Source organism: Podarcis raffonei, chromosome 7 (assembly GCF_027172205.1).
Source record: "Podarcis raffonei isolate rPodRaf1 chromosome 7, rPodRaf1.pri, whole genome shotgun sequence".
NCBI lineage: Eukaryota > Metazoa > Chordata > Lepidosauria > Squamata > Lacertidae > Podarcis > Podarcis raffonei.
In genome coordinates, this window is record NC_070608.1 from 44,428,696 (window position 1) to 44,454,619 (window position 25,924).

The 25,924-nt window shown below is 39.8% G+C and overlaps 1 protein-coding gene across 5 annotated transcripts; it reads left to right on the forward strand.

The window, feature by feature from the left end:
• The first annotated feature begins 102 nt into the window (after window positions 1-102).
• On the forward strand, window positions 103-23,433 carry SS18 (SS18 subunit of BAF chromatin remodeling complex). Of its 5 annotated transcripts, none has more exons than XM_053396344.1 (11): window positions 103-267; window positions 3,086-3,162; window positions 4,236-4,320; window positions 9,621-9,774; window positions 11,073-11,294; window positions 12,182-12,349; window positions 13,174-13,278; window positions 15,510-15,602; window positions 16,309-16,425; window positions 20,540-20,673; window positions 21,801-23,433. In XM_053396344.1, the coding sequence occupies exons 1-11, from the start codon at window positions 196-198 to the stop codon at window positions 21,825-21,827; spliced, it is 1,254 nt and encodes a 417-aa protein (XP_053252319.1). In that variant the 5' UTR covers window positions 103-195; the 3' UTR covers window positions 21,828-23,433. The 5 variants fall into 5 exon arrangements, with proteins under 5 accessions (XP_053252319.1, XP_053252321.1, XP_053252320.1 ...); XM_053396345.1 differs by lacking the exon at window positions 103-267 and adding an exon at window positions 298-499; XM_053396346.1 differs by lacking the exon at window positions 15,510-15,602 and having other exon boundaries at window positions 113-267.
• Window positions 23,434-25,924: the final 2,491 nt, after the last annotated feature.

The window sequence follows — 25,924 nt, forward strand, 5'->3', positions numbered from 1 at the left end:
TGGGGCTGTAACATTTGTCATCGCTCGAAGGAGGTCGGGTAGGAACGTACCATTGTCGCAGCGAAGGGGTGCGCTCGCTAACAGTCCTCACGGGCGCATTTTCCGGACGGCAACGGGGACCGTTCCGTTTGGAAACGGAGCTACGGGGAGCTGAGTCGAAAGCAGCGCCGCGCCGCCGGGGCACGGTGGCGCCCGATGTCGCCGTTGGCCAGGACGTTGCCCCGTCCCCTCCCCTGTTTTGAGAGTGGCGATGGCTCGGCCCAACGGGTAACCGCTTCCTCCTCCACAGCTCGCTGCTGTTCTTCCCAGGGCTTTGCCGCCGCTGTCGCCGCTGTGGCCTCAGAGGTGGGAGGGGGCAGGAAGGAGAAGGAGGAGGAGCGGGGAGCCGCCGCGGTGCGCGCCGAGGCCCGTCTTCGCGCGGGGGCCCAAGATGTCGGTGGCGTTCGCAGCCCCCAGGCAGCGGGGGAAGGGCGAGATCACGCCGGCTGCCATCCAGAAGGTGGGCTGAGGGGCCTAGGCCGGGCCAGGCAGCCGGGGCTGGGGCTCATTACAGGGGGGGCGGGTGAGGGAGGTCGGAGCCCCGGCTCGCGCCTGGGGCTGCTCGGGACGTTGGGAGCCCCAAAAAGTAGTCCTTAGCCGTTTTAATGTGGCGCTTTTCCTTTCTCTTTCCCTGTCCCAACACCTCCCCGCTTAATGGAGGGGTTGCAGTTGTGGCAGCCCTGCGAGGTAGGCCGCTATTGTGACTTCCCCTATGAAGGGGTTGAAGGGAGGGGTGGGGTAGAGGTGGCTTGAATATCCAACACCGACTTTCCACTTTAAATAGTAGTAACGGTAGTAATAATAATAATAATTTATACTCCGCCCATCTGGCTGGGCTTCCCCAGCCACTCTGGGCAGCTTCCAGCAAAATATTTAAGTACAATCATTCATGAAATATTAAAAGTTTCCCTAAGCAGCGCTGCCTTCAGATGTCTTCTGAAAGTCAGTAGTAGTAGTATTGTGACTTGCATTCGTCGAGATCGGCAGTGCGGTTTTAGTAGTAGGTTTAAAAGTGTGGGATTAGGACCTGGGAGACCAGGGTTCAAATGCCCACTCCGCCTTGATGGCCTCTGGGTGGCCTTGGGCCAGTCACTGCTTCTCAGCTCAGCCGAACTCAATAGGGTTATTTGAGGGTGGGTGGGGGTTAAATGAGGAAGGGGAGAGCCATGGCATGCCACTTGAAGGCCCTGAACGTGGGATAGAAATGAAATAAATGATAATAAATGTTGGAAATCGGGAAAGCTCAAGCAGTGGCCCCACACAACATAATCATGGAGTGGAAGAGAAGCGTAGAGCTAAATGGATTATAGGGGAGGGGAAGGAGGAGTGCATTAGCTGGAATTGCTCAAGAAATTGCAGAAAATCTTGTTACATGCATGTGAAAATGTCAGAGATGTCCCACTAATTATAAGTGATTCTCTCTCCTACCTCTTCTCCCCACCCCGAAAGCCCACAGCATCCAGCATGTTGCTAACTCATGATCTACTGAGGTGGGGGGGGCACAAATCATTAATTACTGAGTAATGTAAGAGCAGGCATTCAGGATTAATGCAGTGGTGAAGGCAGAGTATAAGAGAAATCATAGCTCTTACCTACTGTTTCAGTATGAAAATTGGGGAGCAGTTGATATTAAAAGAACTTGCAACTGGAGGTGTATGTTTCAGCTGAAGTACTTTTACAGTAAGTTAAGTAGTTTAGAAGAGTGAAGATTTTAAAGAGTTGCTGTAAGTTAAATCGTTATGCTTCAGGGAAAATGATGGAAAAGGAGGGTGGGCTGGTAATGGAGAGGTTAGTAATAGGGTATGGGACTGTTAAGATGCTAAATATATATTTGTGATGCAAAAGTACTGTTGAAAACTTGAGAAACCTGATGGTGGAAACACTTGCAGAACTGGAAAGATCACTGTGGAAAGCATATAGATATTATGGTTTCTGGTGTTGCTTAATTCATGGCAGTGGTAGTTAACTAAGAATTTGATGGTCTGCATTCTTTTGAAGACATTGAGGCTACAGTTTTAACACCAATTCATTGAAGTCCCAGAACTGTTTCTAAATGGCTGAACTAGAAGTTACATTTCTTTTTGGGCGTGGTGGATTTTTTAAACCATACAGTTTCATCTTAAGTCACCTCCTCCCCATCTGCAATATGGAACTAATAAGACTGATCTATCAGTGGTGGTCTCACAATTACAATAATATAATATATGTGAAGTACTTTCATTTGCTCAAACTGGTGCTTGAGTATTGATTCTGTTTAAGTAAACTACACAGTTTTAAGTTCTATATTATCTCTGGTAGCTAACTTCATAAGTGTAGAATCAAGAATTTGATGCTTTTAACTAACTGAAGTAATAGAAGTAGTTATAGTAGATTTTTTTGTCTTTTACAGTGACTGCATAAGACAAGAAAAATGAAGTGTCATAGCTCCAATTGACATTTCTTGAACGCAGAAATTCCTATTTTTTTCCTTCTAAAAATTATGAGTAAATAATTATTGTGGGGGTGGGGAGGGAAAGGAATAATCTATGTATGACTAGGAAACTAAAGTGTTCCAGCAGTTTTACTGCTTCAAAATACCTACGGTAATTGCCCGCACTTACTCAAATGAAGCTTCTTTGATTTTAGGTTGTCTGACTGTTCTAATTCTGTCATTCTTAATACCACTATTAAAGTTTAAGTATGCTTAAGATTCTGGTAGAACTTGAAGTTCTTGATAGCTAAAAGGGAAACTGGGAAAATCAGTTACATAGTTGCTGTACCCTCCCCCTTATTGAGGAAAAAGTACAACAGACAAATAGCAGTGGTAATGAAGCTGAACTTGGGATTCCACAAGAGGGACCAAGAAAGTTTATGATCTGGGTTGAAAAGACAGATTGTGACAAAATCTAGCTCCAGTTGAGATCAGTAATCCTGTTGCTATGATAGGCAGCGACTCTGAAAGAAGGAAAAGGTCTTTTGCTAAACTTTCAAAAAGAGATTCGGAAGAATAGAGTTCAGTGGGTGCTTGAATGATTGACCTTATTGAGAATCTGTTTTATTATTACAGTTGTTGGATGAAAACAACCATCTCATTCAGTGTATAATGGACTACCAGAACAAAGGCAAAACTTCAGAGTGCTCTCAGTAAGTTAATTACCTGAATGTAATTCATGTTCACTCTTGCCATGTTCACTTTAACCATGCTCTAAAGTAATGTGCTGTGCATACAGAACAGGTTTTTCAGGTGCACAAAACACATTATGCAAGCAAGTGCATAATCTCTAACTTCTGTTTATATAGCATTATTGTACAGTATTGGTTGGTACAAGTAATATTTTTTATGTTCAGTTAGCTGGTTAGTATATCTCAGACATATCCAACTGTTCAATTGTGATCAACCAGTAGATTGGGGGAGTGATCCTGGTCAATCGCGGGAATGTTGTCGCCCCCTGGCACTGGGTCCTGCCACCGCCACAGCAGGAAATGCCGGGCTGGACGGGAAGCGCAAGGGATGTTGCCCGGCCTGGCCGTGGCAGCGGCAGCTACAAGACCCAGCAGCGGGGGGGCGGTGACATTCCTTGTCTGCTTGCCTGCCACGGCCTGGCTGCTGTGGCAGCCCCGGCACTGGGTCCCTTTGACAATGAGGGGGAAGGTGGGAGGGGGAAGGAGGGAGGGCAAGTGTGATCGGAATCCACATCAGCTGTGTGGCTCACTGTGATGGAGGGAGGAGGGGGAAGGAAGGATTGGGTTTTTATACTGGGAGTGGATCGCAGTCTCTTGAAAGTTGGATGTGCCTGGTATATCTGTTTTGTGACATGCACATACATATGTGTGGGCCATCATGGTGTAAAATTTTGAATAGGCAAGTTAAGACAATGGTGTGGTCCCTACAACCAGCATTACCCAAAAGACCTCATTCAACTATCAACCATCTACACAGGAATGTACTTTGGATATGTGGGAATAAGGCTTTTAAGAGCTTTAAGATGTCAGAAGCAGCACCTAGAAGTGGTGCCTAAAACTAATTAATAGCCATTGTGTGGAGACCAAAATTTGAGTGTTCTATACCAATTCCTGTTTCTGAGTTGTTTTTAAGTGTAGTCCAGTACAAAGTCTTCATAAGAGACTGCCGTTAGAATAGCTACATGGCAGTTTTTGACAGTAGTGACATGAGAATCTTTAACCTTAAACTGTAAACATTCTCTGCTTTCTTATAGTTATCAGCAATTGTTGCATACAAACTTGGTCTACCTAGCCACAATAGCAGACTCCAATCAAAATATGCAATCTATACTGCCACCAGTAAGTACCTTGTAAAGACAATTGTGTGTGTTCTTTCTAATGTAAAAAATGTACCTAAAGAAAAGTTTAATCACAAATATCTGTACTAATTTTTCTGCATGGCATCTTCTACCTTGTAACAAACATCTCTGCCCCATATATCTCTATTTGCAGTATATTACTAAAATAGAACCTTGTGAATAACACCTGCTTGATTTCATTGAAAAGGCTGTAATTATTAATACAGGATCAGTCATAATTAAAACCAGCCCAATTCAGATTGCTGGTTTTGACTTATAAAGTCTTAAATGGCTCAGGACCGCAATACCTGAAGGACCGCCTCTCCCCATATAAATGTCCCAGATTCTAAGTTCATTGGGGGCCCTTTTTTGTGTGCTTCCTCCATGTGAGATCTGAAGGGTGGCAACATGAGAACGGGCCTTCTCTGTAGTGGCTCCCCATTTGTAGAATGCTGCCCCCAGGGAGATTTGATTAGCACCTTCACTATATGTTTTTAGGTGACAGGCAAAAGCGTTCCTTTGGCTGATTACTATTCCACAGCCTTTTAAATGTGTATGTGGGAAGGGGGATTCCTGTTTTGCTGATTTGTTTTACTTATTTACTTGTTTTTATCCTGTATTTTATTCTGTGAACTGCCCTGAGATCTTATGATAAAGAGCAGTATATAAATCTAATAAATAAAATAAATGATTAGATTGTACCTTTAGCACAGATTACCAAGTCTCTTTATGGATATGGTACAGTGATACATTTTGTTTTTAAAATACTAACTCCATGCAACTAATTCTTCCAGTTGCTGAAGGGCATAAGGACATAAGAAGAGTCTGCTGGATCAGGCCAAAGGTCTGATTCTCTTTTGAAGCTGTCCTAGTTTGGTGGCCATCACTGACTCTTGTGGGAGTGAATTCCATAGCTTAGCGTTATGAAGAAGTACTTTCTTTTGCCCTGTATCTTCCCTGAGTTCTAGTGTTACAAGAAAGAAATAGAAAAACTTTTCTCTATCCACTTTCTCTATACTATACTTAATTTTATACAGCTCTATCTTCTCTAAACTAATAGGTGCAAAGGTTATAATCTTTCCTCAGACAAGTTGCTCCATCAGCTTGATTATTTTGGTTTCCCTTTTTTGATGCAGTTTGGGATCTCATGTTAGGGTTTTCCATGGGGAAAGTAAAGCTAAATTCAAAGGTGTCCTTTTTTTGCTTGCGTAAGAGGTTGCATAACTACTTGCACAAGTGGAAGCATGATAATTGCTATAGAATCTACTTAGCATAGCATTGCATGAGCTGTAATACAACTTCTTCTCCAAGCACTTGCAGCTATTTTCCTTCCACCCACAGTTATTTGGAGCCAACCCATTTAATGCAACTTACCCTAATATTCAGTTGGTTGAAAATGCCACTTAACACACTACGGTTGTGCCCTATGGTTTCATAGTACCTCATCACAAACCTTACAAGCCTTACAAGAGTTGTTAACCAAAAACACATCACTGTTTTCTGTTACCTCCATGCTAGTTTTTGTTGCTGATGTCCCCAACACACCCTTTTCTTTACAGCACAGTGCGGCACCATCAACATCGTCTCCCCACTGCCCCCTCTTTTTCAAAAAATATTTTCTATGGTGGCAGGAGCACCACTGCAGAAAACTTCTCTGGCACCTTGGTTCTTAGAGAAGACCAAAAGCCATTAACGAGATCCAGCCTTTCTGTGCAAGAATGCCTGTGGTGGTACTGCAGTTTGCCAGAGTGGCTTAAAAGGACTTTTAAAACAGAAAAAGTAAGCTTTAGAATTGTTAAAGTCTATCTAGCTGCTGTGGTCAACCAAACACCTAACCACCTTGCCCAAATGCCTGGCTCTGTGAAGGAGGCCTTTTTCCATTCTCAAGAAACTCCCAGGCCAGATAGGGAAGTAGAGATGGGTGGCTAGCCAGCTGCCATGGATGAGAACCAAACTCGACTTCCACACGAAGTGATGCCTCTACACACCACCAGCTGGAGCCATTGAGTTCGTAGGTAGCAGGCTGGTCTGGTGAGGGGCACATTTTTAGCCAGTGCCTGACTTGGGCAACAGTTGGTGCCAGACCTGTTGTAATTGGGAGGTGGCTGAAATGGTGCCCTCTAGATGCTGTTGGAGTGCCACTCGCATCAGACTAGAGCATTGGTCATGCTGGCTTGGGCAGTGGATGGGAATTGTAGCCCAAAGCTTCTGAAGAGTACCAGGTTGGCTACTTTTGTTATTCATAATAAATTTGAACTTTATCCAAATACAGCTTGGAAGACTAATTAGGTTGACTTCTATTCTCCACCTATAAACTGAGCAGGAGAGGAACTTGGACTGTCCCTTCCTCCCACCCTCTTAAATATGCTGCTCTGGCAGGGAAGAAAGGATGCTATTGTGGCTGCGTGCCAGCTGCAAGGTGTTCTAGGAATTCTAGTTATGCCAGTGTTGAGAAAGTTGCACTACACAGTGCTTCTTGCATATGGTATGGAGCCATAGCAAAATACTAGATGTCTCTACCTCCCCTTGCTGTTGCCACAATTCTTTTTGTGCGGTGGGTGGGGAGAGATGGATAGATGAGTGGGAAGTGCGATGGGTTGTTGGGCGATCCACTTCTTTCTGCATTTGAGGAGAACATTTTTTTTAAGACAAATTCCAAGCTTGGCATGGGGAATTTGCCCATCTCTGCTTGCAACTACCTGAAATCTTTCTTGTACCTAGAGTTAAAAAATACGCTTATTGCAAAAGAATTAGAAGTAAGGCGATAAATAGACAATGGATGAAAGAGTGGAAGAAATGTACAGGCTAGGGCTTTTAAAAAATAGCTGAACACCTAAAGAAGAAATCTGAAAACAGATTCATTTATACTTACCTGTTTTTCTTTATAGACTTCTTGAAGCAAACAAATTATTTGTTCAGCCCTGTCCTCTGGGAAAACCTTACTAATATTATTCAAACTTAAACATTCTGCTAATGTCTGAAAGAATAGTTGTCTTGACACTTTTATGCAAATGTTTATCTTAATATAACATCTTTAACATCCATGAAAGTCATAGCTTGTTTATTTAGTGTTTTTAGATGCCTTAGCTTTTTGAAAATTGGATCCAAACATGTTTTCCCTTAAGCATGAATAACTGTATTTATTGCATGGTTATACACATGTAAACCAAGTACGATTTTAAAAATGTTTCAAAAATCCTTATCCTATACTGGACTTCTCTATTTAAAAGAATTAACATGTACTGAATTGATGCAAGTTTCAGAATCTTGTTTCTCTTGTTCATGTATTTATCTACACACATTTAGTTCCAGTGTCTTAGTTAAAAGTGAAACTCATAGTTTCTTTCCTGTTATGTCTGCTTCTGGTAACTCAGTAACCCACTCGCTGACTTTCATGATCTGATAGTGGGTACCAAGGAAACTTCAACTCTTTAGGTAAAGAAGTACACTTAATAATCTTGTTTGTGAAAGATGTGTAAGTTTGAAACCTCAGTCCTGAACTTAGCTGTTCCACAAGAATGGCTATATAGTTTCTTCAGGTCTAATATGCATTTTAGAAATGAAACTTAGGAACATAGGAATCTGCCTTTTACTGAGTCAGAGCATTGATCTATTTAGCTCAGCACTGTCTGCTCTGACTGGCAGAAGTTCATCAGGGTTTCAGGCAGGGGACCTTTCAGGATTTTCCCAGGATGGAGTTAACACAGACAATGACTTCTTTCCAGAACTGTGCCACTATAGGGCATGACTAGATTACATGTTTCACTGCCACCCCTGGTGTGCCACATTGATAACATATGTCTTTGGGTTCAAGATGCTTCAGGTAGATGTGGTGAAAAAGGCCAAGTTTTGGTGGATTAGGTATAATAGAAGGTCCAAGAAACAAAATTTAATAGGGTCCAAAACAGTTTGCTATTGTCTCAAGTGTATAGGGCAGGCCAGCTGTCTATGCATCCCTCACATTGGCCATCCACATCACATTTCCCATTACCCAGTAGGTTTTTTTAAAAGGTAAGAGTGCGTGGGTTTTGAATAGTTTACCGAGGGTATGTGGTCCTCCAACAACCCCTGGGTTCAGAGGCACTTAAAGCTGCTGGGCCAAAACCAGAAACTAAAAAGTATTAAAATTGCAACTACTGTCATTCTGCTGCAAAGGGCAGGGCAGAAAGTCTTCCTCTCTAGGCTTACCTTTTTTTTTTTTAGCATGGTGACTCCCACCACCACTTATCACTTCCATTGCACCATCATGCCCCCTGTATGTACAGGGTTTACACCAGATGGTAAGTTTCCCCTGGGAATAGTGTCTCATGATTACTTCACAGGTCTGTTTACACAGCTGTATGATAAGAGCCTTCCCTGTTCGTGGGAGATTCTCATGGGAAGTATGATGGGTAGTCTGTCCTTTGAAGTTCCCTTCTTTGACTTTCCTAGAGGAGACTGCCATGCATTTATATACCTTCATTTTGCTTTCCCTCTAAACTTTTGCATTAAGCCTTTTGCTGATGTAATAGGGGAGTTGATTTTTGAAGATTTTTCTCTGAAATTCTGCATACCACCTGCATACCACCTCAAACACCTCTTCAACCCTCCGGAGCAGATTTTCAGGTGGTTGGAAGTAGAGGGGGGAATCAGCAAAAATTGCCTGCTTCCTCTTCTTTGAGTGCAATAGAATGCTCTTCCCTGAGCAGAATTTTTTTGCTCTATCCCAGTGTCCCTGCGGGAATTTATGGGATGACTCACTTAATCATAGAATCATAGAATTGTAGAGTTGGAAGGGATGACAAAAGTCATCAAGTCCAACCCCCTGCAGTGCAGGAATCTTTTTGCCCAACTTGGGACTCAAACCCACAACCTTACAATTAAGAGTCTCATGCTCCCCACAGGCACCCTGAAGTCAGCTAGTTCAACCCCCTGCCACGCCAAAATCTCAACTAAAGCATCCATGACAGATGGCCATTCAAACTGCTTAGAAACCAGCACCTTCCTAGGGAGTCCAGCACCTTCCTAGGGAGCCTGTTTTCATATTCAACATTAAAGCAAAATCCTGAATTTATTTTGTAGCAGGTACAGATAAAAAGGTTGACATTCTAAATAAACAGCCTGAATTGTGAGGAGAAAGTCTGTGTTGGAATGGTCATACTGGAAGATAGTGCTGTGCTGCAAAGTCTTACCAGTCATTGAGGGAAGTTTAATATATCAGGAGAAGCAAGGCACATGCTGAAGAACTTGGTTAATGTACCACATGTATATGATGGGTATTTATTGTACTAACTTCTTCTGTTTCATTAAATTGTCTTTCAGCCACCCACACAGAATATGCCAATGGGTCCAGGAGGAATGAGTCAGAGCGGCCCTCCCCCACCTCCACGTTCTCACAATATGGGTTCAGATGGTATGGTAGGTGGGGGCCCTCCTGCACCGCACATGCAGAACCAGATGAACGGCCAGATGCCTGGTAAGTTTTTTCTCCAAGAAGACATTAACACCAGGGTTGCTCAGCAACTGAAACAACATGTGGGCTCAAGGGATAGAAGATTGTTGATGACAAAACTGCTTTGAATGCCCCCTGAGTACAAGCTCTCTAAGTTTGTTAGCTACAGAGCTATGTGACCTGTATTCTGTGTTTATCAGGCTGCCCTTGGGCTTTGATGTAGCTGACACACAGCATTCCTCTGAACAGAACTGGCTAAATTTAGTCTGTCTGAAACCATACAGTTACAGCTGTGTTTAGAAGGCTTTCTGAAGAAAGGTACTGGCCTGTGGTTGAATAAATTCTCACTGAAAGATTATCTCATGCTATCACATCTAAGTTAGTGTGATATGTAAGAGGTGAAGCTTAAGGAAAAGTCACTTAGACAGAAAATCTAATTTCTACTAATCTTCTCTATGGTACAATGGCGGGGGGAGGGCTGTATATCAAGCAAGTTGTGTACAATACCTCAACATGATTTTTTCCGTTCTAAACTTGAAGTCAAGTTTTTATTACAGAATAAAAGTGTGTGACATGTCAGTGCTTGCAGGATAAAAGCAAAACAGTGTTTCATGTTTTTATCAGTTTTATTAGGCTGTATTTTTCTGGGGAAAGATTGGCAATAGCACACAAAATGTCATTGAAGAAGGAATCCCACCCTACTGTTTGAATACCATAACAACACAAGAAAAGCCATGCTGGATCAGACCAAAGGCCCATCTAGTTAAGCATCTTGTTCTCACAGTGGCCAACCAGATTACTGTGCAAAGCTTGCAAGCAGGATGTGCAAACAACAGCATTCCCTCCACTTGTAGCTGGTATATGGAGGCATATTGCCTCCAAGGATGGAGGAGAATGCAGCCATTGATGGTCCTATACACCATGAATTTGTCTAATGCTCTTTTAAAGCCATCCAAGTTGGTGGCTATCGCTACATCTTGTGTCAACAAATTCCATTGTTTAACCATACCACTGTTTTAACCATTTCGGGTATTAATTAAAATGTTTCAAATCTGTATAAACGTGACTTTGGGTCATCAATAGAGTGCTACATTCAGCATGTACAAAGCTTTAGTCAATGTAGGAAATGCTAACAGTGATGCAAAATGTTACTTCTTTTGGAAGGGCAGTATGACTAAATATGCAGGAAATTTCAATCTTCTAAGTGTGTTGTGTTTAAGTGACAAACCTTATTGAGCAGCCTAGATGATTTTTAAATGAGCACCATAGCCCTGTGATTGTGTGTTTCAAGACATTAATATAGAAATTATTTTTCTTCAAAGGACCTAATCACATGCCTATGCAGGGGCCTGGACCCAACCAGCTCAACATGACAAACAGTTCCATGAACATGCCTTCAAATAGTCATGGGTCCATGGGAGGTTATAATCATTCAGTGCCATCCTCTCAAAGCATGCCTGGACAGAATCAGATGACAATGAGCCAAGGACAGCCTATGGCAAACTATGGTCCTAGACCAAATATAACCATGCAACCAAATCAAGGTAAAAGAATAAATTTCTACTCTTTATTATTATTTTATTATTTCTCTTTATTTAATTTGTATACCACCCTTCATCCGAAGATCTCAGGGTGGTTCACAGCATAAAATTCCTCCTTTTCATCAAATAAAATAAAATGATTTCAAGGTGTTTATTTGGAACTGAGTTATGCTATTGAAAAGTAGAGTTGGTTTCTGATCTTTACTTGTTGAAAAAATAGGTTTTTTTATCAGTTAAGAGTTCAGAAAAGCAAAGTGAGCCAGACAGAGCAGCTGTGAATCCAAGCAACTTGGATTTTCTACAGTTTGCCACACAGTGAGAACAAGGTTTTTGTGAACAACTGTTTAAATCATAGCAGGTTTTAGTCTGTAGGTAGGAAGAAGTAGAGTTGGCACACCACTGTGATTATAATAAAGAGAAAAGGTACCTAAAATTATATGTTGACAGGTTTTCCAAGTCTTTCACACAGAGGACCTGAAGCAGGGTTTTAGCAAATTGTTAAAGCAAACACAAGGTTGTGTTGCAGGAAATCTTAGATTATAGTCTTCAAGATCCTGTACTATGCTAGATCAGCTGAAGCCAATGAAACTTTTCTAGCATATTCAACACTTTACAGTATAAGGTTTGGCCATCTTTCTTTTTGAGCAGCTTCTGCCTATCCCTATATGTTTTTGTCTATTAACTACTATATTTTTCATATTAGCCTTAAACTACTTTTTGTTTATCTTGTAGAAAAAGATTTGCAATACATTTTGTGTTTCTGGTGCCCCAAAATTGTTATTTGTCAAAGCTGATAATTAGAAAAGCTAATGTTTCTTTTTGTTTGTCTTGAATGTAGGTTATAGTTAGAATGAATGCATAAAATGTTGCTATGGCTTTTCTCACTGTAGGCCCAATGATGCACCAGCAGCCGCCTTCTCAACAGTATAACATGCCCCAGGGAGGTGGGCAACATTATCAGGGACAGCAGCCACCAATGGCAATGATGGGTCAAGTTAACCAAGGAAACCATATGATAGGACAGAGGCAGATTCCTCCATACAGACCACCACAGCAAGGTAAGATTCAAAGTTGCCAATTTGACTACTTGATTAATTAACACATAAGAAAAACTTTCAGCTGATTTTCTTACCTATATCCTGTTCTATCTATATTCTTGACATACATTCTGTATTTATCTAAACTTTTCAGAGAAGGGCACAAAAGTTTATAGTACACAATTTTACGTGTGCACCTGCCTGCTCTGTTTATCAGGCCTAAAAGAGTTAGCTTTTGCAAAGCTTTTCTGCCTCAGAACATGAAGGCAAATCCCCAAACAAGTGGCTATTTCCAATCCTGTACTATTATGTTTTCCCCAAAATAGTACTTGAAGCCAAAAGGTCACAATTTTGGAATTAAATGTTGAAAGCTATATTTTTCTCTTCTAATTTTCTTTTTTGAATCAAAAGTTATATAAAAAAGATAAAACTTCGCTTAAATCTATGTTCAGTATATGGAATACTGTACAATCTGTACTAATGTAGACTGGAATTGACCAGTTGCACACTAGACAAGATGAGATGGTTTTCAACAACTATCTACTTTTTCTTTTCTTTTTTTAAGAGCAACAAGTATGTGTATATATATACATATATAGATATTGTCTTTCTGTTTTTAGAAATTTATATTCGCATCATCTTGGGTATATAATTCAGTCAAGTTGCTGTATATATATAATACATACCTGTTTAGTCACAAGCATTAAGTATGCTTTCTGAAACACAGTGACACGGGTGGGGGAAGTCTTAGATGAGGACTGTTTCTCATAGTAAACTGAGAAATTAGTGAGCGTGCTAACAGAGAAAATAAGTTATTTACATATTGACTGGTTGTGGTTTTTCAGGCCCACCACAGCAGTACTCAGGCCAGGAAGACTATTATGGGGACCAATACAGTCATGGTGGACAAGGTCCTCCAGAAGGCATGAACCAGCAATATTACCCTGATGGTAATCTCTCATAATATTAATTTTCCCATTTTACATACCTGCCCATTATATATAAAGCTATTTGATGAACAACTTTTAGCAACTGATCACTAGAACACTTCTTATATTTACTAAAGCTTGCAAGTTCAGTAATCTGAAACCCTACGGATAACTTTATTTTACAGCTCACTCAAAGTATAAACTTTGTAACTTCAGTTCTAGTACCCTGATACAGATTTTATCAGAATTCCCTCTTTTGGCTCGAGATATCTTAGATTCTTCACTGTTTGTAGGACACTTGATGCAGTCATGTATTATGTCTGCTTTTCAGTATCATTTTGCTTATAAAAAGAAATTTTAAAGCTCAATACTTACTTAAGAGCTGTTAAAAAACAACCAATATGCTTTCAAAGTCTTTTCCCTCTGTGTGTTTTAAAGAGCAAGCTGTGGCTGAAATTACTTTGACTCAGTTCATGGCTGCATTCTATGCTTGTATTGCAGAATTCTAGATAATTCAATTTTTCCTTTAAACATTTTTCTCATTTTGGAAATCACATAATTTTGGGAAGTACAAATTCTTAGCATTGTAAAATTTTCTCTTAAATTAGAAATTCTTATCGTATATTATAGGGAAGTGTAAGGATGTTCCTCAGGAAATGAAATTTTTAAATTCAATTTTAATGTATGGTAGCAAAGGCAAAATAAAAATATATTGATGGATTCATTGCTGCTGTAAGAGCTAACATGACACTTTGTGCATTAATTTGTGGCACACAATATAATACCTTTTTCAGAGCAACTATTTGTTGCAAATTAATTGTGTGGTGTGTGTTTTTTAACGTGTTCAGATAGAATTTGCTGGTATTTTACCACATTTTTATCATTCATCACCATCATTTTCATGGTTTACTTAATCCACATGTTAGGAAATCAGATTTCCACACCCCTAATTATGGTTCAAGTTAGAGCCAGTTTTGTAACATGTAAAAAGTATGGTAAGGCAGAGTCACACAAAAGCATTCTTGCAAATTCTATCAATCACTGCTACAACTTCCCCCTTGGAAGTCATACTGTGTCTTATCTGGCTGCTAGATGTTATGCACAAGACCAAACCAAAAGTGTAAGCCGCCAAGAGAACGTGAACTATAGAGTGGCTTATAAATGGTATAAAATACATAAAATTATGTTTTCAGCTGTGGCATAGGTAACTTTTGTGAACATTTTGGAAAGTCCATTTGCAGCTAGATGAATTAGAGCCACTATGTTCTGCTCTGTTCTTTTCTGTTTGGCAAATGCAAGAGTTGTCTTGTATAACATGATCTGCAAATCATGTCTTTAATTATGAAAAGGCATTTTTAACTGACAAAAAGTAGCAGGATATGGAATATGCAGTTGATTAAAATTTGGGATGCCTGTGATCAGGAATGATTTTATATACAGATAGTAGCCACAAAAGTTGAAAGCATTTTGAAAAATGTAGTACTACTTTTTAACTAAAAGAAGCATATTATTACTGACCATGGTCAATATTACTTAATGAAGTAGATTTCTAATTACAAGCAGAAGAAATATGTGAGAACTTAAAGCAAGCATCAGGTAGGATGTTTCTTTTACCAACTGGATCCTAATGGCAGGTGTCCATAGCATTTACTCATTGCGCTTATACGATAAAGGAGAATTTGGAAGGAAAGCTGTCCTTTCTCTTGTGTCCCCCCCCCCAAAGGATTGCTGTGGATAATAGTTACATTGGGGCAGGGGAAGATAAGTATTATTTTTTAGATATGCCATACCAAAAAAAAGCAATGAAGTTTTTTGGAAGTTCATTGTAGTGTATGCTACTTTTAGCAGCATATGCTTTTGAATTGGAAATCAGTAGAACAGGTGTATGATAATTGGTTTCTTTGTTCATTCTAATTAAATTCAGGTTATTTACATGTGAAAGGACTAAATGCTTTCATTTTTATAAAAAAAGACAAAAGTACTCCCCACCCCCCCACAACAAAGATGATCAGAAGCTTAAGACTATCCCTCACTGTGAAGTTGCTAGAACTACTTCATTAGCTGACTTTTTCATATCACGTGTTAATTCCGTATAAAAGGAAATCCTATTGGTAAATCCTTCTAAATCAATTTGAAGGTTCTTTTTAATGTATTTCCAGCTGACACTGATTTTTCAGTAAGATGAAAACTTCTTAGGATTTTCACTCAGAGGCCATTAACGTTTCTTCCTGTCTCTTGTCGAATTGATGTAGGTCATAGTGATTACGGTTATCAGCAACCGTCGTATCCTGAACAAGGCTACGATAGGCCTTATGAGGATTCCTCCCAACATTACTACGAAGGAGGTATCTATATACCTTCACACACACATGCGCACATACATTCCTTTTCCTCTTCCCTTCCACAAAGGAACGAAATCTTGCACAACATAACCTATTTCCTGCCCATGCAAAGCTCTTGTAGACTACTAGTCGCTGGCTGTTGAGAACTGCAGGGAACTTGAAGCATTCAAAATAGTTTCTTGCAACATCTAAACCTTAATTTGTCATTTCTAACAGCAGTAAAATGACTAAAACACCGTTAGCATCTATTCAAATCGTACCTTTTTATTTAAACATAAATCCATTGGTCCAGTTGTATATTTTGTGTGTATGTGTACATACAAATATAGTGCCATTAGGAAACAGCTTGCTGATTTGTGTAGCTGGTTTGTGCTCTGTAGCTGTCTTTAATTTTGTCCTTTTTTTATTTATTTAGCATAGTCATGGCATTATCAAGTCATGACATCACGTTCCAGTAAACTTAATGCTCATTTGGCAGAGATGCTGAAAAATGCTGCAGTTTAGCCTTGCAAAATCTGGCTTTAACTGCAGTTTGTTTGGCCTAATTCCTTCTGTTTTGGTTTGTTTGTTTTCTTGGTTTTGTTCAGTTTTTGAGATCAAGACTGGATTTTCATTTTGTTTTTGTGGTGTTCACTGTGCATATTAAAACAAGTGGGGAAAGAACCAGAAAAAGTGCCTTTAACTGTCCTTGCTTAACCTCATGTTTCAGGAAACGCGCAATATGCTCAGCAGCAAGAAGCCTACCAAGCACCGCCTCAGCAGCAAGGCTATCAACAGCAGCAGTATCCAGGTCAGCAAGGTTACCCTGGGCAGCAGCAAGGTTATGGTGAGTAAATATATAGTCAGGGGTATACAACCTGTGGCACTATGAGATTGAGCTTCAACTCCCATGAGCCTTGGCCATCATGGCCAATTGTCAGAGAGGATGGGAGGTGAAATCCAGCCATTTTTGGAAGGCTACGGTTTCCCCATTACTGGGCTTTCTGCTTTTAGTTTACTCCTTTATCTTTTTGTAGCTGTCTGTGGAACCAAAATGTCAATTTACCAGCAGCAATAGAGCATTTATGCACCAACAGTCACAGAAGGTTCAAATCCACAGGCAGTTTATAAAGCAGGATTATACACACACTCCCCATGTGGCTATGGGGAGAGGATGGGGAGTTTTCACTTCTGTTATTAAACTAACCAGTAAACCATATGCCTTGAAAAATTTGTTTTCAGATAACACTTCTCCACTCTGTTAAAAGTAACATTTGAAAGCAGCAGTTTCAAAATCATTTTTGACATCCTTTGGCTCAGTTCCCTTCCTACACAGTAATTGGGAAGGACGTAGGTAGAATATGCCTAATACACACATTTGAATTGCCATTATTTGAAAGTTAGTCTTGTTTATTTCTGTATAACTTCCAAGTGAAATAAACTCAACATCACAGCCTTCACGGCGTTAATTTAAAACAATATTTTTGGTCTCCTATAAGTTCTAAAATTGAAACAGACTGTGATAGAGTGCATTTGTGTGTTTTATCTTTTGCTTTTATTCAAATTGAGCAACTCTCAAAATCAGTGTTGCTGATGTGCTAGTTTTTCTAATTTCAGCATCTCTTAATATTTTCTACAGCTTTAATCTGTTTCGTACATAAATAGAAAGATCAGTGCCTAACCTTGCTCTGAACCATTTTGCAATATGAAGTAAACATAATATAGATATTTTCATCCTCATTGAATAACTGCCTAAGATGCAGACTGCAATCTGTGCACGCAAACTGAAGGTCACTGAAGTGAAGCTTCTGTGAACAAATTTCTGCCTGGTTAAGGAATTCATTGGGTTGTATCCAATGCAATATTCGTACAAGGATGCTTATATAAAGGGAATTCTGAAACACCCCCCTTCCTACTGCAGCCCCTTTCACCCTTGAAAAACTTTTCCCAAGACAAAGGCATCAGATGCCATTGGGGGCGCTGGCAGAGAATTAGGTAGAGGTAACTTGCACTCTCCCAAGAGTGGCTGGTTTGGTGTGGTGGAGCTGCCCTCCCAACACAGCTGTCACTGCCTTCTTACCTGAACAATGCTAGGGCAGGGTGGGACCATTGGACGGACACTGCCAGTGTGCCTGCACAGCCCTGCCCCTGCAGCATCTAGGTAAGTGGCAGCAATACCCACCCTGCTGTTGTCTCCTGCTCTTTCCGATATCCAGCCTCCCACTGCAGCCCTCTTGCTCCATTTGCCAGGCCTCAGGAAATGCTTTTCAGGGGGCTGCAGTAGAAAGGAGAGAGTGGGGAATTTAATGTGTGTAAGCACCCTTTTGTTCTTACAGCATTGAATAGACCCGACTGGTAACAGTCAGTGTTGCCTATTAAACAAACATGAGGCTGCCTCAATCATACCAGATCTAAAAGTAAGGGTGTTGTTGTTAGTAAATTTTTATACCACCCTACATCCAAAGATCACAGGGTGGTTTACAGTATAAAGTTGTAGGTCAAGGATGATGGGAGTTGTAGTCCAGAAACATCTGGAAAAACAGATTCCCATCATCCCTGAATGCCAGCTGGAGGAGATGCTGCTGCGGAAGACCAGTACCTTCTTAAAGTCAACTTTAGATAGCCTTTATAGTGTGACTGCTATATAATAAACATTGGTCAGCATCCAGACTACTGCAGTACTAGTACTTTGTGCCCAAGAAGGCTTTTAGCAGGTGTTCCTTGAACACCAGTCTTTCCTTCCACATTGCTCGCACCATGTCTAGTTTTGAAACAGATGGGACTTCCAAGCGTAGTTTGTGATATGGCATGAGAGTTTGCTGTTCAGAAGAAAGTTGTCAGACATCACGCTGAGCATCCATTTAGGTGTCTTAAGGTACACCATTGAAGTGATATCCTCTATAAGGCAAATAGGACAAAGTGGGCAAATGCTGTCATCTCTGGAAAGCCTTCCCTCTACAGCCCTTGTAGCATTGGCAAGCAGTGTTCAGTAGTGTACTTACATTCATTGTGAGACTTGAATTTTAACTTAATTCCTAGCTGCTGGATTCCATCCTAAACAGCATTCTCTTTTAAATAAGCCAATAGTAAAGTAAAGGTACCCCTGCCCGTACGGGCCAGTCGTGTCCGACTCTGGGGTTGCGCGCCCATCTCGCTTAAGAGGCCGGGGGCCAGCGCTGTCCGAAGACACTTCCGGGTCACGTGGCCAGCGTGACAAGCTGCATCTGGCGAGCCAGCGCAGCACACGGAAATGCCGTTTACCTTCCCGCTAGTAAGCGGTCCCTATTTATCTACTTGCACCCGGGGGTGCTTTCGAACTGCTAGGTTGGCAGGTGCTGGGACCTAGCAACGGGAGCGCACCCCGCCATGGGGATTTGAACCGCTGACCTGACGATCGGCAAGTCCTAGGCGCTGAGGTTTTACCCACAGTGCCACCCGCGTCCCACGAAACAAGCCAATAACATAGTTTTATTTGAAATGTTAATATTACTGTATTTGAGAGAGACTAGATGAATCAGTGATCTGACCCAGTATGGAGGCCAAGTACTGTGGATGTAAACCACACGTTTGCAGCTTTTGTTGAACAGACTTCTTTAAGCAGTATGTATTTTTTTTTCTGGGTAGAGCAAAGAGGATATTGGAAGGTATCGGTGTCTTTCACCAGTGCAAAATGACAAATGTGTCAGCTTGTAGATACATACTCACTATATGATATGTAACAAATATGCTTCCTAGTGTTGGATCAAGTTAAGTTAATAACTGCGTAAATGGACTTGGCTATATACTAGAGTTCCCCTACTGATTTTTAGATATTCATAGCTCTTTTAGTTTAATTGGATCCTGCAGAGTCTTTATAGGAGGCATCAAAGAATTTGGACACTAGATCCCAACAGCTTTGTTCTAATGTTTTTCCCCAATTGTAGAACAAAGAGATTCCGCCACCAAAAGCTATTGAAAAGGCGGATAGATTGGAAAGTGACAAGTAAAGCTTTGAAAAGAGTTTCTTCACTTGTCTTTGGTGGGCATCTATCTGCTAGGCTCATACCCACACTCTTACTGCCTGCCAGAAAGCAAAAACAACAGGGTGTATTTATTAAGGGGGGGAAAGGGTTGTATTCTTTGTACTTTATTCCAGAGTTTAAACAGAGGGACATGGTAATTATAATTTGGCCTTGTTAAGTCACTGCTATGAGCTCAGCTTAACAAAATTGTCATGTTTGTAAAAGAAGAAAGATAACCATATAAAATGACTTGTATCTTTCAAATCTGGATAGGATAGCAGAAAAAATTCTTGCAAACCTGGAGTTATAATATTATGCAAGGAAGAGTCACGAACTTTATATGATTCATGAGGAAAGGTTGTATCATTTAGGCCTTCCTTGTTTAGAGAAAAGGTGAATAAGAAGGGACATGATAGAGGTGTAAAATTATGTGCGGTGTGGATAAAGTGGATAGAGAAAAGTTTGTCTTCCTTTCACATAATAGTAGAATTCAAGAGTATCCAATGAAGCTGATTGTTGGAAGATTCAGGACAGACAAAAGTATTTCACATTGTATTTAGTTAAACTACAGAATTATCTCACTTAAAAGGTAGTAATGACCACTAACTTGAATAGCTTGTAAAGACGATTATACAAGTTTATGGAGGTCAAGGCTAGCAATGGCTACTAACCACAATGACTGTTTTTTTACCTCCACTGATGGAGGCAGTAGGGCTCTGAATGCCCATTTTTGGGAATCCCATGCAGGGAAAGTGCTGTTGCACCCAGTCCTGCCTACTGGTTTCCTCATGGCATCTAGTTGGAAATATGAGAATTGGATGCTGGATCAGAGGGCCCTTTGGTGTGATCAACAGCCTGTTCTGACTTTTTGAAAGAAATGGTTTGATGATTTGTTTCTGACTTTGTAGTTTTAATGTTTGAGTTGATCCTTGTTTAATTTTGCTCTATAAATTATTTCAGGTCCTTCTCAAAATGCTCCAGGACCTCAGTATTCCGGTTATCCCCAAGGGCAAGGGCAACAGTACGGAGGATATCGGCCTACGCAGCCTGGGCCCCCACAACCACCACAACAGAGGCCTTATGGATATGACCAGGTGCAGTTTTTGTAATCCCATTTTAATATTTTAGCTTTCAGTTTGTCATTTCAGGTACAAATTATTACACATTTCAGTTTTCAGTCTTTGCAGGCTTATTGTTTTATCCTCTTTAGCCCTCTTTGAAAGAACAAATTGGTTACAGCTAATCTGACAAAACTGATGTGTAGTGAATTTAATGAAAGTCAAATTCTAAAACAAAATTAATTTAGCTACTGGGCTTTGGTGCTGTTTTTAGATACAGGTTGTATCAAACTTGCATTTTACTCAGTGTATACACATTGAAATTAATCAAGTTAGTCATGTTCATTAATTTCAACTTAAATTACTCAGAATAAACCCATTGAAATTAATGGACACTAAGTTATGCCCATTAATTTCACTTGGTCTGCTCTGAGTGAAACTTAGTTGAATACATCCCACAGGGTCTACTAATAGAAATACTTTATTGTCACTGTACCACTTGTTTACAGTGAGATTAATTATTTATATTTTAATATATTTATATACTGTATTTTTATTTTAATTGTAAGCCACTGTAGGAACACTGTAGTTTTGAAGGTGCAGGGTTTAAATATGGTGAACAAATTCAATCTGCTGGTTTTGTTGGAATGTCAGAACAATAAGTTAAAGTCTGAAGGTCTTTATTGCCAGTTCTAGTTTCAAAGAAAATCAATAGTGTCAAGTTTACATTTGAAATGTTGAAACAAATCCCATTTGCCATTACACTGGCGAGAGCCAGTGTGGTGTAGTGGTTAAGAGCGGTAGTCACGTAATCTGGGGAACCGGGTTCGCGTCTCCGCTCCTCCACATGCAGCTGCTGGGTGACCTTGGGCCAGTCACACTTCTTTGAAGTCTCTCAGCCCCATTCACCTCACAGAGTGTTTGTTGTGGGGGAGGAAGGGAAAGGAGATTGTTAGCCGCTTTGAGACTCCGGAAGGGGAGTGAAAGGCGGGATATCAAATCCAAACTCCTCTTCTTCTTCTTTAGCTTTATAAGAAGTGAAAGTTCAGGAGTATGTGCAAGTCTTATGACTTTGGGACATATTCCAAGTGTGTTGTTTTGTTCTAGGAAAATAAGGAAACCAACAGTATATTTACATTCATTCTCTCCCTCTCTCTTCTTAGGGGCAGTATGGAAACTACCAACAATGAAAGAAAAACAAAAATCAGGAAATAACCAGTAAATTTTAGCAGCTGTATTGCCTCTTCAGTATTGTGGACATCTCCTTTTGAAGAGAATATTCTAGTCTATCTAGTTTGGGAAACAAGAGAAACAGAAGAAAAAACAACCCTGCATTGTTGATAAATGGCTGCTTTTCAGTATATTGTCTGTCTGGACTAGTTTATAAACAAAAGTGATAGTCTTTCTAAAATAATTTTGCATCTGTACTCTAGATGGCAATATTGGACAGAGAATACTCAATTTTGCAAGGAGCTTAGAACTGTACATCAAACAAACTGTTACAAGCTGAAATGTGTGAACAGCATTGTATGTTTATGAAGGTTAAGGGAATTTGATATTTTTCCACAGATTCTTTTGTAAGGGGAAGGGGAAAATTTTTACAGCAGCAATATTTTATATATTATGTTTTTCATATGGAATATGCAAGGCAGTACACTACGCACTGGGCAAGGTCAGAAACCCATATAGATTGGCAAATGATGCATTCTTTATTGTGTTAGTCTCATTGTTGTATGAGAGAGAGATGCTCAACATACATTCTTGACAGACTGGTATGCAGAATTAATACCCCATCTATTTAATGACAGGATGATCATGGACAATAACACAGTCTAGTATAAAGAATTAATTTTTAAATATTTTGTGCAAAGCTCTTTTGTAAAAATGGTTTCTAGCAGTGGCAATTTTCTGTAATATTATTATTTTGGTAACAGGAAAATGTTCAGATTGGATTTGTAAGTGTCTTGTAATGGTTTCACATAAATCAAGCTGTGATCTTTTTCTGATTGCAGTAACAAGGAATTTTAAAAAGTGTTCATTTAACCTGGCTTGAATATACAAAGTATTTAAAAACAAATTATAGATAGGTCGACATGTATTTTATTTCATAAGTGTATTTAACTTTTAGTTGGATCATTTCTATGTAACAAAAATAGTATAGGCGCTTTTGTAAAACTCTTGTCTAAACTTTATCATATGAGAGTTAAGAAAGAAGGCATTTGTTGTTTTATGTCCATTTTCGTACTGGTTAATATGAGACCAAGACCAAGTTCTAGTGAGGTTTTTTAAAATGCCAAACTCCATTGTGAACTGCATTAATTTTTAGTGTTGCGTGTGAGTTAGCCATCACTTGGATTAACAGCAGAGCCATAGAGAACACAAAACTGTTTGAGATCAACCTGCAATTGTTTTCTCAGGTGCATCATCATAGAATATGTTGCACAGAAATACATGCATTTAGGCTGTCTTGGTAAATATTTTTAAAAATATAACTAAAATTGGCCCAGGAGTTAGATATGTTTATTATGTGTTGCTATATTTTTACATGATAAGCTGTACCTGAATGCATAAGACATAAAAAGATGCATTCCTCCATAATTTTAAATTCAGAACAAATTTCTTTTTTATATTGGTTGCAAATTTAAATCAAGTTTTGAACTGAAAATGTGAGGAACATAGGTATGAACTAAATGCTTCTAGGTTCTGTGCCAATTTCCCACCACTGTGTACTTCATTGCTATTTAAAACTCTCCTCCATCAACTCTTAACAGAAGAATAAATTATTTGTGATTTTAATTTTTTCATTTGCTCCTTTAAATTAGATCTGTTTCACTCTGATATTTCATTTGCAAGCATTGCTGCAGTTTTTTATTTTGTAGTTGTTGGTGCAGGATAACCAAATAGTATTTGTATTCTAGAACTTTATCAAAATTCTCTTCCCATAGCCAAGTTAATTAGAATTAACTGTTCAGTAATCAGTATGTTGTTGTGCGTAGGCTGTTTGTTACAAAATTCTCTCTGAAAATGATGGTCCATGAGACTATAATCAAGATGACTGAATTAGATAAATGAGTTGAGACAAAAAAACATGCTGAACCCAACCTGCTATAGATATGTTATCTCATTTAAAATAAGCTCAACTGACATTAAGAAATAATTTGTCTTTCCAGCCGATCTTCTGTTGTCTTACTCTCATTTTTAATGGAAACTAAAATTGCAGTTTTAATAAGCAGAATTTCCTCTAGGGTTTCTCTCCAAGGGAATAATGCATTTTCAAGGTTTAATTGTTTTATAACGGTCCTATTTTGTAAAAGTTTTTAATTGGTGGTGACAAACATTACCTTATTCCTATGATATTGTGTTAAAACAACAACTTAGGAGATGGCTTCCCTTTGATTATTGGCATTTTGTTTAATGTATTTTGAAATCTAAACGAAGTAAAATACCAAGAGAGAAGAATACCGCAAAATGACAAGTGTGATAAACGGTTGATGCAAGTGGCTATTATTTAGCAAATGAAAATCCAACCCAAAATTTGCTGCCAGGATTGGCAGAAAAATATAAATTACATAATTATGGGCAGAGGAAATCAATAGTGGTATATAATTTGGGGGGGGGGTTCAACAGAAGTATATTATTTACACCTGAATTTTTAGGGATATGTATTATATATACACAGCAACTAGGACTGATGCAACTTGGGAGTCCAAGAATATCTGGAGGGCACCAGGTTGACTACCTTAGTTTTATACAATCATGTATACACACATGCACACACAGAATGAAGTTGATGTAACATGATATCCTATGTTAAGAGTAGGATTTCACCATTCTGTTGTAGTGAAGTGAATTCTAGTGTGCTATACTGGTGATTTTTATATTTATCAATATAGATTGTCAAAAGGCCTTTGACAAAGTCCCTTGCCAAAATAAATATAAAATTGGAATAAAAGCAATGAAGGAAGATTAGGATTTTACATAAAACAGAGGAGTTAAAGGGGGAAAAGATAATTGAAATGTACTACTAGTCTATACTAGTCTATATAATTACTGGTTTCTAGTGTCATTTGTTGAAATTTTATCCACAGCTTGGGTTGTAGGTCTATAGTAAGTTATTTCCAGCCTTCCCTGTTGGAACATTCTTTTCCCTGGAAAAAGATAGCCATGTTGTCACCAAACCTTTGGTGATTTCCTGAACACATAAACTTAACAGTGCTCACAGTGGAGCAAGGATAGGGAAGAAAACTTCACTGAAACAGTTGTAATTAAGTAACGGGATGCAAAGATAATTAGGAACTTGATACAGGTAAAATCATAAGAGGGACTGGATACAGTAATCATATCTGACCTGATTGGTGGCTTTCATCACTGGGAAGCGATGCTAGAAGATTGTGCTGGTTATGAATGCTTGGCTGTGATCTACAGTATAGCCAACAGGGCTAATAGTGTCCGCTTCTGATCATGAAGCCATATTGGTTTCCTAGATTCTCTAGGAACTTAAAAAAAGAAACTTGCCCCAAAGGCTCCAAATGCCCTTCTTGCACCTCCTTTTTTTCTGTAGTCAAGGTGCCTGTTCACTAGCAAGTGCTACAAAAGCCAATATACTCATTGGTCTAGCTCAGAATTGGGGAACTTGTAGCCCTGCAGTTGTTGCAGCTCCCATCAGCCCTTGCTGAAATAGCCTGTAACTTCCATCACCTCTGACCATTGGCTAGCAACATCTAGAGGGCAACAAGTTCCCCCTCCTGCTGCATCTCGTCGTCCTTAAGTCCAGCAGCTGTGCATGATTGTCTTTGAAGGGGCATGACTCCTTGTTTGAGCACTTTGTGTGTCTGTAATCGTCCTGTAGAGGTATCCCACTACAGGATACCTTTTGTACAGCTAACTTTTCTATCAATTTTTGTGCTAGCCACTCTGCTTTGGGGTGCTCAGGTACTTAGGTCCAGAGCATTAGTATGAATTCTTTGCATGGTGTCTTGCACTTGTTCTCAGACCTGGCAGGCACAGTTGATGCACTTCTCCCTTTTCGCTGCATGACAACGGGTAGTTTCAGTGCCAGTGCTGTTCATAGCTAAAATCTGCCCCATTGCACCGCACTTTTTGGGGTGCCCATATTGTCCTAAGGCTCTCGCCTAGGTGCCTCCTTCCATGCAAGATATTCTACAAATCCAAATGAAAGATTCCTTTTGCACAAGTACTAAGGCAAACGAGTGCTTCCTACCTACCTTTTCCTTGGTACTCTTGCTTCATAGTACGTTTGGATAATGGGCTTCCACTTTCAGGTTCA

Bases quoted from the DNA above. Each gene is read 5' to 3' on its own strand.
- SS18 (XM_053396344.1), top strand. From the start codon at position 196: ATGTCGCCGTTGGCCAGGACGTTGCCCCGTCCCCTCCCCTGTTTTGAG. The intron at 3,163-4,235 runs GTAAGTTAATTA...GCTTTCTTATAG, and splicing joins AAAACTTCAGAGTGCTCTCA to TTATCAGCAATTGTTGCATA. The intron at 4,321-9,620 runs GTAAGTACCTTG...ATTGTCTTTCAG, and splicing joins TGCAATCTATACTGCCACCA to CCACCCACACAGAATATGCC.